At 37.9% G+C, this 12,227-nt stretch overlaps 1 protein-coding gene across 1 annotated transcript in view; it reads left to right on the forward strand.

The window, feature by feature from the left end:
• The first annotated feature begins 1,196 nt into the window (after positions 1 to 1,196).
• The window catches only part of LOC145671463 (neprilysin-like), a 98,337-nt gene continuing 87,306 nt past the window's right edge, over positions 1,197 to 12,227 (forward strand). The window contains exons 1-3 of the mRNA XM_081740654.1: positions 1,197 to 1,309; positions 5,959 to 6,068; positions 10,840 to 10,941. Of these exons, the coding sequence (XP_081596780.1) occupies positions 1,197 to 1,309; positions 5,959 to 6,068; positions 10,840 to 10,941 (325 nt within the window). The remainder of the gene's footprint in view (positions 1,310 to 5,958; positions 6,069 to 10,839; positions 10,942 to 12,227) is intronic.

The raw sequence follows: 12,227 nt of genomic DNA on the forward strand, positions 1-12,227 counted from the left end.
TCATCTCCTATTTAGCGACTTTTTGTATCAACTTCTTGGCAAAACTGCACATTGTTATTGGAGCTGTTGGGACATTGTTTTATGAACATCGGGATGAACATTCTTTGGCCCGGCTAGTCCTCAGATATCAACATTTAAACGGCCATGCTCAATCTGGAGCTTAGAATTCGGAGCAGATATCCTCCTCTTGCTTCCATCCTTGCTGAAGAAACTAAATGTTACACTACGTGAGGGAAGATACTATAGTCTTAGGTAAACCATTTATTATTTCTATGCGAACATTCTATACGGGTGTTCTGCAAACTAATGCTGTTCCCACTTCGTATTAATTAGGTAAGTTGCATTTTCATAAAGTGTTTATCATTTTTATAGCTATATGTATATGCTTGGTACTGATAGAAAAAATACTGAATAAAGAGCACTAACCACAAGTAACCACTTTTTAAAAGTGCATGTGGGTCAACAAACACTTTATATAACAGATTGGTGACTTCACTATCAGATGAAAACCTCAAGTCTCCGCCACACTAGACATTTCGCAACACGTATTCTTTTTTTAAAGAAGAAAAGAAGTCCACGTTCTTCTTGAACTGACCTCATAAAAATGTTTATTGTCTATAAAGTCTTATAATAACAATATGACTTCGAGACTTTATGGATGTTATTTCGTTCATTAATCTTTCAACACAGTAACTTGTTTAATGATGCTTCCAAAGTATCTATTTCTTCATTCAGTAAAGGTTTATTGCTCATCTTTTGAAAAGGTTATTTTCTGATGACAGTTATTGTTGCTCGTGCTGCAGAAAGAATCGCCAACTGTAGAAGATACTTGTGTATGATAAAACTGTTGCTTAGATTTTATTAAAAAGAAAAAAAAATCCCATTATGATCAGAGAACTTGGCACAGTAAGAAACAAAAGTCTTGTTTTGTAATATAAACAAACTTGTTCTCAATGTAGCAAGTTGACGTTTCTTAATTTTGTATTTCAATTTAAAGATTTAACCATTTTTCTTTCATGGCTTAATTTTATTTTTGGATTTTCTAAACAGAAAAAACATGATTTGGCAATAAGTCTAAACAATAGAAACAAGTATCGACGGATAGGTTTATATTTATGCGTCAATTTCAAAACCATTAAACCGTACAAGACATACAAATATTTTTGTTTGTTTATTATTTACGTTGTTCGCCGTGTATGGAACTTCAACTCCTTATTACTGATATTAGATTAGACCTCAAGGAGATGAGCTTTGATTATTGTAAACGATATTGCAAAACAAAGCCAAGAATACACAAATCAAAGCCAAGGTAAGCAATACATGACGGTGCTTAATTAACATTGTACACAAAACACAAAATTCAAAATACAATTATAAGAAACATATTAGAACATTATGTGTGCTGGTTTGATATTAGGTTTGAATCAATATTTATGTTTCTAGAGTGTTTGTGGTAACATTTTACAACTTTATTGTAGTGTTTACTTTAACCAAGGAGATCGCTCCTTAATACACCACCAGTTACATTTTACGTGCAAAATCTTGAATCTAAAAGCAAGGGCGGCTCTTGAGGGATGTTACATTTATAAGAATTTCAATATTATCGTAACAAGCCAAGGAGATATACGTACATACTCGTATGATTAGCGCACGCGCCTTTGGCGTGGTAGACCCGGGTTCGTTTTCCGGCGGGAGTGGTTCGAATTCCACGTTAATAAGTACTAAGTCCACGTCTCATATAGTCTCGCTGCTGAACGGGACGTGAACTCAACTCAACGTACATAGTCGTACGTTAGCTTTCGGGGTCATGTGGCTCAGTGGTAGAGCTGTTACCTGTGGTGCATGAGGTCCCTGGTTCGATCCCCAGCCGGTGTCCGTGGGTTTTCTCGGGGCACTTTAATTTCCTTCCACGTTCCCATTCCATCAATTCTTCCATCATCATTCACTTGCCTTAATCACCGTCTCCCTTAGCCTAAAGGACATAATGGAGAGATGTTGAACTAAATTTTTGGGCTGGCTACGGGCCTGGTCGTCACTATCACCGCCTGACACATTTTATCTGTAAAATTTTGAACATGATATTTAAGATAATTTGATATGTAGACTCCTTTCCTTGGAAATAATTAAACATATTGAAAACAACGCTTTTATAAGCATTGAAAAGGTTTGCTTTTTTTTTGTGAGATAAAATTAAGAAATGAGAACAACAAAAGCAGTAGGTAGTTCGCCAAAGGTGAGCCAAATTAATTCGTGCAATCCACAGAGCTAATTCAACTGTATAACTGATTGTAAAAGAAATAATCATCTCAATAGAGTTTGTAATAAAATCGATATCAAATATGTTCCGTACATATTGAAAAACAGAATTTTGTAGACAACTCTGCATATTCCATTGCAATATGTGTACCAGTTAATGAAATAAATACACTTAGAATTTGTGCACACTATGTTCGAAAAAAAACATGTTGATTTAATATTAACAGATGCTCATATAAGGGTTAAAGAGGTCGTCACGATGTAAATGAGTCTGGTATTTTGGAGAAAATGTTCACTCTATTAACTAGTTGGCGTGTATTTCGAGTAATATGCGCCGAATACTACTAGATGGTGTGCATTGTTAAACTGAAGCTGTCAATTTTGCTCGATACAATACAATGAACTCGGGCATGGGAATTCCATTTCACTCATCACTTTTTCCAGGTATAAACTTGGCTCTTTTTTAAAATTTTTACTTGAATGCGAGGGCAGGATGAAAAGTTTCGCCGGTTGGTTAGTATTCCTCTTATACAGTATTTATTTGCAGAGTAAGCGGAACTTCTGCTGAGCGTTCCTGGATTCTTTACCTACAACGCCACATAGCGGGAGTTATTGTCATTTGCCCACGTGATCATCAGTTTTAGCTAACAAGCAATGTACAGAACAAGGCACGATCAGATCCGACTCAAACTTCGCCCAGAGAACACATAATAGAAAAGAAGAAAAAATGCCAAATTGGAGCTGCCCCCATCCAGAAACACCGGAGATATGCTCCGCAACATAACGCACCACGCGACAATATGATATAAGGTAAACATCGCAAGATACCAGTTCATGTTGGAAACGGAAAGGATGGGCAGCACCAGGATATCAAGATATTTGATATGCTAGAACACTGACTTGGCGGCCATCTTGAAAGCCGCCATCTTGGATATAGCGTAAGGTATTGAAATGAGAAGCGGGGTGAATGATATATCAATGTAAGGTAAAATGCAAAAGGAAAACCAATGATGTAACCGCGAAAAACATATGTATGATGGTATGGACGGGACGAAGTGTAGAAGACTCGGGACATTTCAGTCGTCAAGGACAAGAAGCAACACTTCCTGCAGGTTTTATTGCACACGCGGAAAAGTCTCTTTTTGATATTGCGTCTTGCAAATGTAATAGCGCCGAAGATTGCAACTGTGAGAGGACACGCAAGATTCCAAAACGAGAATTCAAATTTCTTTTGGACCAGAGAACATCACGGAAAATGAGCATTGGTAACATTGACGTCCGAACAAGCAAATCTCTGTCAAAGATGTTTTCCCGTAAAGTGAGCAGATTTAAGGGGCAGACAACCAAGAGAGACGCTGGAAGCGTTGAAGCAAGTCCATCAACTAGTGGGATTAGGCATAGGCACAGATCAAAGATTCTGGCGTCGTCAGGGGAATCAAGCGAAGCTGTTGAATCGGGAGGCACGTCGGGATCTGACTTCGAGGCGCGACCAAGAAGGAATCATAGCCTAAAGCGCACCAGTCTTCAAACTACAGCGGAGGCAGCGTTTAGAACTGGAGCTTCAGACAGACAGGTTGCTTTGATCACTTCTGCCGTACTTCAGGACCGAGACTCATAACGCCAGAGGACAAAAGTCTTGTTGTTGACAGATCTAAGGTACGAAGAGGAAAAGATAAACTGGATGAGGCGATCCAGAAAGAAAAGGCTCACCTAGGAACAAGTATCTACTACAAGTTTCTACAAGTATCAACTTCGACGGAAAAAATGATGCACTCTTGTGCAAGAAAAAATTAAAGGCAAACTACGAAGACGAGAGGTTACAGAAAAGAATATCACAGGTCTATCGGAGCACGGTACAGAATACTTGGGTCATGCCACACCTAAGTCAGGCACTGGCAAGGATATTTCCGATTCTATATTGCAGCTTTTAGAGAAGAACCAGTACGACATGTCAAGTCTTGAGGCAGTCGGCAGCGATGGTGAAGCCACGAACACAGGATGGGATAACGGTATGATGTCAGAAACAAAGATCCCTAGGAAAGGAACTGCAGCATCTCACTTGCCTTCTTTATACTTGCCATTTCGATACCTGGTTACCTAATTGGATGGTGGGACGACCGGACCCAACGCTTTTACCGACACCATGGGAAAGAAATTAAAGGATTGTGAACTTTCACCGACCGTCTCCTTTACACCCATTCCCGTTAATGGAGTCTGAAATGGGAAAACCAGATGGTTTAAGCAGCGACCAGAATTATCTCTCTGAAATTTGTAAGGCTGCTGCTACTGGAATGTGTACTACCGATCTAGCAAACAGAAAACCAGGACCATTATCACATTCACGATGACTTACGTTGGCCTGTAGGATGCTTTGCCACTACATCAGTACTGATAAACTTAGTTCAAGGTTGTGTCTACTTTGCCAGTACTTTGTTAAAGTATACTCTCCCGTCTGATTTTCAATACGGCGAAATCCTTCGTGCGAAATGGGCGCCATGCAACTGTTTAGCATAATTAAGCTATCACGTTTTCTGCCAGAAAATCTACAACACATAGTTCGTTCTGTTCTACAAACTAACCGATACTAAGGTCATCATGAAAACCTGTTGATAGCGATATCTACGTTAGAGCCAAACTGAAGTCTAGAACAAGGATGCCCCGCTTCGACACCAACAAGAACTAAGTGACCTAAGGTAAAAAAAAAAAAGGTCAACGTATGTCTACTGGGTGCGTGGATGGCCGGACCTCGATGTGCAACCACCTCCCCGTGGTGAGTTCTGGGTATTTTGCGTACAGAGCAAAATAACCGAAGAGTTGCACAAAGAAAATCGTGTTATATCAAGGGCTATGCCTATAATCATCGTTAACGTGGCATTCCAAACAAAATCTGGACATTAATTCCAACAACTGAGCTAATATGGCTGTACTTTGATTCATAAATATTTTAAAATTATTTACTGGTATTGCTACAAGTTTCTTTTAATAAAATAATTGTATTATAGCCATCAGGTTAACTCTGGAAACGACCACAAGTAGCTTTCCTGTCATTGGTGTTGTGCGTGTTGCCTAACCAAACATATAAAAAACTTTAAGTCCGTTGGAGCAGGGTAAGGGGTTGTCCAAAAAAATTTAAAAAATAAAAATCAGTAAGGTCGGTGCCACTAATGGCACCTTTTCCGCACTAGCCGTCATCGAATTTCCAACAAAAGTGCAAAAAGCTCCACCCTAGCATACGGGAGAATATGCCATATAGTGCAACAAACATTTTAATATTTATTGCTGCCCCAGTTCGATTAAACTTACTTTATTTAACACTAAAACTTTCTACTATAATTAGTCCAAGAAGTTAAATTATTTCTTTATTGTCTAAAGGCACTGCTTTTGTTTAATACTTATCATTTATTAGCTGTAATTCCAAAAATACATAAATTATAAGACTTCTAAGATGGCGTTCTCACTTAATATATCTTAATTACCTAAATGTACAAGTATGACCACAATATTTAACAGCATAAATGTACAGGTCTGTCTATCAATAGAATGGGTATCTTATGTACCGGACCATTGTCCTTTATAACATATACATATTATTGTTGAAAAACACACCTAACATTTTCACAGTCCATCCTTACCTTAATTTTTAACATTAACGCTACTAATATAGATATTATTAATGATTTGATAAAATTCTGTCTTTTGTAGGACATACAATGGTTGCAGCAAATCAAGAAATATCGCCTCATTTGTATTCTTTGACATCTTACTTACAATTGTGAATACTCCGAGTGTTCAATCAGAACTTTATACACGAAGTAAGTTGAATATTTCATATTTATCTCTATAAAATAAATATATTTTCGTTACGAAATATGTTAAGTTTATGTACTGATATAAAGTCCAAAACTAGTGACAGAACTTATAAACAATACATCGTATTAAAGAAAAATGTTTTCTATGTGTAAGTTATGATTATTAATCCTTCTTAGCAGTATGTAGCTTCGGTTGTTCTGAAGCAGAATTAACTTCTGACTTACAAGGACTAGCTTTGTAGCTTCAAAATTTCATTTGTATGATTCAGTTGTTGTGAGTATACAGTTGTGTTGCTCATATAACCATATGGTAGCAGTTTGCGATGCATGATTCCCAAACAACCAAACAAACACAAAGAATAATCGTCTACTGTTACAGATTTGGATTGGTTGTTTAGGAGTGGTTTCATGTGATAGTAACCAATGATTGTGGCGCCCTGGAGTGTAATAAAGAACCTGCTTCTCATCGCGCGTTGTAACTTTCTCGAGAAACTCATCTTTTACTTTGCCTGAGAACAAAGAAAGTCAAGTGTTTGCTCGTGGGGCTTTCTGAAGCGCAAATGAACTCATCTAGGAACCATCATCTCATTTTACATCACTTTCTGTTTTTTGAATCGCAATGAACTCACCTCATGTGGAAACCAACTTCCCATTTTATACCCTTTTTCCACTATTTTGACTTGTAGTGAATTCGTCTCATGGGAAAATAATCATCCCGTTTTATATCACTTTTCGAATCGCAGTGAAGTCGTCTCATGAGAAACAGAAACTGCAAACCACTTTTGGACGCTGCCTCGGAAATCTCGCAGCACCCGCTCCTGGGCAAGACTTTTATCTAATTCACAGGATCCCCATGCATATAGTTAGTTCACTAGGACCACGCAAGATCGCGATATCAGGTTAATACCAGTATACTACCAGTTCCTGGTTATTAACACTCGCGAGAGGCTGTCTAATAGGGTTCTGGGAGAAGAAAACGAATAAACGGGTACTAATAGCGTAAGTTTTGTAGAGTGTAAAAGTAGCAGAGCGAGAGAACTATACCACGTCTAGATTCTAACAACTGGAAAAACTGTTATGCTCAAGTGAAGTTTAAACAATGAAGAAACAGAAAATTAGATGCTCTACTGCTGGTACTTTAGGTTTGTCATGAAATGCGTCCACTACAGGACAGGAATAGGATTTTTCATACCAGGCACTGTATGCAGGTTACAGTCAGTGTTTGCTGGTTGTGAATAATTTCTCTCTTACTTGAGGTCAGAGTTGGCAGGTAGGTTCTTCACCTCGCGCATCCAATTTTGATTATTCAGACAAATCTTGCTGTTCAAGCAGCAGACTGTAAACTTCCAGATTCCTTCCTCTGTCCCTTGATAGGACCGCACCGGTTTTTGACGGGGAAGGAAAGACACAGCCGTCAAGTTGAGCTAATTAGGATATGATCTGGCGACCAGCGTAACACTCAACTGGAAAGCCCAACGTAGACTAATATCCTTCGGATACCCCTTGTCATAATTTGCACAAAGTATCTTGAGTCTTGTTTTAGCAAGTTTTAGTAATCGAATTACAGGGTCTAAGCCTTTGTCTTCAAATCTGAATTGTCTCGTGCCTTTTGGAGTTTGATCGTATTTGTAGTGTAAGTCTAAGTAGAGTAGTAATCTATAGCAAGAGGAAAAGCAACACGAACCAGGGACTGTCGGCAAAACCTATACATACATCGGTACAGAGTCAATCTTGGATTGCGTGAGGGTTATTAGGCTGGAGAAATTTCTTCTTGCCAAGAATTACTACTCTGTTTTAAGGGGATGCCTGGCTAGTATAGTTAGCTAGTATATGTGAATTCAACAAAGTAACTCTATTCGCACAAAGCACTGTTTTATAGCAGAACTAGCACCAGTGAAGCACTTGAATCTGCTTAGGCGTGTGCAGTCGACATATTCTTCTTAACTCTTACGTTGTTGTTAAACAACGACTTTTCCGCTGCAATTCCCTTCTTGTTTCTTCAAACCACTACTTTTTAACTTTGTTGTTGTTGAGTTGAATTTAACGTCCCGTTCAACAGGTATGCTATATAAGACGTGGACCTGCTGATTAACGTGGAATCCAAATCACATGATTTTATCTTCGCTCTAGTTGTACGTCTATGAGGAGTCTCCTACCATGATGGCTGCAACTTGTTGAGTGACTACCGTATTCACCAAATTATAGTCTCATTATGAAACAGGAAAGTTATAAAAAGGCAAAGCCTTCAGCAAAGCCCGTGTCGTGATTGAGAGTAGTAAGGTATCAAGGATCTTCTATATGCTTCTTCTCCATGCACTTAGTAGCCTAAAGCATCTGTCGGGGGAAGTGTAGTACCATGGGTTCTATCTTTGCGAATATATTTACATGCGAATCTATTAAAAATGTATGATATAGAGCAGATATATGGTAAATAAAAATGCATGCAAGCATGATCTGTACTAATAAATAATGAGACGTCTGTAATATTTTTTAAACTAGCTTAATCTTTATACAAATCTGTGTTGTCTGTAATGAGAAGGTGTTTTGTTAGTGGAGATATGTTAGTTTCTAAGCATGAAAATTGGTAATAACTCTCCATGGTCTCGCCTGATCGTCTTCGGTTGCATCATTCACGATGTGATTTTTTCCCTGAGGTTCTTGATTTCACCGCGCTGTTCCCTCTGCATTACTGTTCGGTCGTTTGTAGTAGGCTTTCCTTTTACTGCTTCAGTCAGTGATGTAAACTTGGTATGCTGTGGTTGTTAGTACATTGATTGTATTTTCAAAAATCTTCTTTGATGCTGTTTGAATGGCTTTTGTTAGAGTTTTCCTGTTGTTGTCTTATTGTTGAGGTTAGTACATAGGTCATTCACGTTATGATTTTGTTGGTGACTTTTTAAATTTCTTCTTTTATCTATCTTTGTATTTCCTTATTGAGTATCTCTAACGTGCTGTTTGTGGTTTCTTGGTGTGTTGACTGGTAGTCCTCGAAAGAGCCTTTGGTTAGGTTTGTCTTCAGATCTATTGTTGTTAATATTGACGGTGGTCTTCTTGCCTAATGGCTCTTTGGTCTTCTTTAAAAATTACTACTGCCAATAAGGTGGGTGTCACTTATGCACATGACACAAAAGTTATTCTTTCTAGGTTTCTTGCACTTTTCTTCATGTGGTTTATCACAACGGTTGCAGACTCTGTCTACTTTGCACCAGCAGTTGAAATGTCCGTACTGGTAACAATTTTGGTATGGCATTGGTTTGGGGAGTGTCCTTTATGTTTTTACTGTATAATGTTTCTGCTGGATATTTATTCCATATGTTAGAAAGTAGTTTAGTTGTTTTAGGTCATCTGAAAAAAAAAAGTAATGGTGGAGTTCCTTTATCAGGTCTAATCCGTGTTATATTTCGTCTTTTCTGGTTTCTTAGGAGTGATGGGCTTTCCTGCAGTGATGACTGAAGTATTCCTTCTGGAAGTAATTTTAACATAGTTGAGGTCGTTGGAGTACTTTTAGATGCCTGTAGCTTGTGTCTCTTACTAAACAGTTCAATTTCTTGATAGATCTATAATTTCAAAAAATTCTGACCAGGGGAGGGGCGTGCCTTGCGAGGTGGTGTTTGTAAGATTATTTATAGATAGGTTCAGATCTTGAAACTAATTGATCAGCTGTTTGTTGCACCTTTCTAGATCAACTTCTTTTACGACATACATAACAGAGGGACCATTCTTCTTCCCCTTCCCTGTGGCGGCAGTCTACGATTGTGGAGATGAAGCTATGAGGTTTCCTAATATACACTGGTCTTCTCATTCTCTAGTAGAGAGTCTGTTCTGTGTGGTGGCATTACCTTGCCTTTTTAGGGAGTGTATCCTTTGTTTTGTCTTTTTTGCTGTGTGTCTAAAGTATTTTGATGTGTTTCATTGTTTTGTATATGTGAGCGAAGGAATATCTCATGCAAGGTCAGGCTTTTGCTAATATAAGGATCCTGCTTGAAGAAACTGACTTCCACTTTCTCCTGGAAGTAAGGTACTATTTTGTCTTCAAAAATGAATTTCAAGCTGTTTTCGCACTGGTATTTTGCTGAGTATGAAGACATTATAATATACGAACGCTTTGATCACGGCTGTGCCATTGCATAGGAATCTTCTTCCCAGGCCAGGCAATCATTAGTATTGTGGACACACCATTCGTATTCGTGTCAGAGAGACATGGTGGCTCAGTGGTAAAGCGCTTTATCTCTGGCTCGATCCCTGGGCAAGTGAGTTTGTGGTACACAACATCATGTCTGTGGGTTTTCTCGGATGCTCCCGTTTCCTTCCACATTCTCATTCCACCAATTCTTTCATCATCATTCACTTTCGCTAATCATCCGTCTCCTTTATCCTATAGGGCAAATACGTGGGACGTTAACCCAAAAGATTCCATTTTATTTTTCGTACTTGTATTCACTTTCTGAGGATATTTTATCTTCTCCTATAAATAGTTCTGCGGAGGCTATCTCGTCTAGAAATAAGTATTTCTATTGGAAGAGCTCTTTCTTGTCTGTTTCGTGGGCAACTCTATCTATCTCCAAACTTTCTGCCTACATACGACATTAATTTTTGAATTTGGAAAACTATATCTTATTATGTAATCTTAATTCTCCTCAATGTTCTGCTTTGTTAATTAGTATACCGCAATAAATTCTTATCGGCTTTCTCATTACTTCCAGTGTAGATCTCTAGGAGTAATCAATTCCATAGGTAGGTAAGTGTAATAACTATTATTATTCTAATTTTACAGATAAAAGCAATGTAAGTAGGGAAGGATGGTTTCCGGAGAAGTCAGACTTTTCACCTCAAGAGCAATTAAAAGTGTGCGAAACTACAGAGTGTATCCAATCAGGTACGTCCACAATTATCATTAATTTACGACATACTTCGATTTAAAAGCAATTATCTACAGATGTTATCCAAATAAACTGCTCATTATATATCTATTTATTTACCAACTTAAGAAATCACAAATTTGAAGTGCTATATCGGAATGTATTACAAAATACACTAAAAATAAAGAAATTCAGTTGTTTTTAAAGACTTCTGTTTATTTTTGACTACTTTATCACAGATAAGGGATATTACCATGGTGCTAGGCACTATACCGCCAACGGCACACGCGCTATTCACTAGACCAACGCAGAGTGTTAAGCGTACACAAGGGAGTTTCAGGGTTTAACTTCCCTCTTGAGCAAACTATTATGGAAAAATAAACATTTACCATAGTAAGATATAGGAATATCACATAAATGACTTGTTTTCCTGAAAGAATATGAGATTCAGTGCTTGAACCCCAACACTCCTTGATAAAATTCTGCATACGCCACTGACATATCTAATAAATTACCGTATGTGTTTTCTGTTACTTATTATTATTAGGGCTACTACAGGAAACAGTTTTCAAAAGTAACATGTATTAATGCATCCCCCTCCACAAACATTTAATGTATTTTATGAAAAGAAAATAAAACAAGAATTTTAGGAATTATCAAAGAAAAATGCATCAAAAGATTGCGATCTTGGCTAATAATTAGTTCTTGAATCACAGGCCACAAATTTTTAAACGACCCCTAAATCGACTTTTCGTATTTTCTACGGAATAAGCACATCATACTGAGTTAAGTGATAGATTGGGTTGGCTACAATATATAAGGCATATAAATAATTGTTTGATTGAAATATATTAGATTTTGGATCAGGGACCACAAAATTTTTGAACGGCCCCTAAATCGAGTTTTTATATTTTCTACGGAATAAGCACATCATACTGAGTTAAGTGATAGTTTGGGTTTGTCTACACTGTATGTGGTTCTCCAGATATAAGGTGTACAAGAAAATTTTTAGTTGAATGAAATACATTAGTAGCAAGGTTGGTTGGACCATCGTTGGGGATTAAGTGGAATTTGGTCAACACAGTGGGTGATGGTCGGTGCGAGCCTATAGCGGAAAACGTTGGCCCGACGTTGTTAAATGTATGGTTGGCCAACCAACTATTTTCCAGACCTTCACGCAACGATACCAGAATTGACTGTTTTCCGAACCAAGAAATACATTACCGCTACTTTAGCGTTGGCTAAATGTCTGGGAACCGCTTTTTCGGTTGGGAAATGGGTTGAAAATGGTTTGGGAAGTAAA

This window comes from Thermobia domestica, chromosome 15 (genome assembly GCF_964235325.1).
Source record: "Thermobia domestica chromosome 15, izTheDome1.hap1.1, whole genome shotgun sequence".
NCBI lineage: Eukaryota > Metazoa > Arthropoda > Insecta > Zygentoma > Lepismatidae > Thermobia > Thermobia domestica.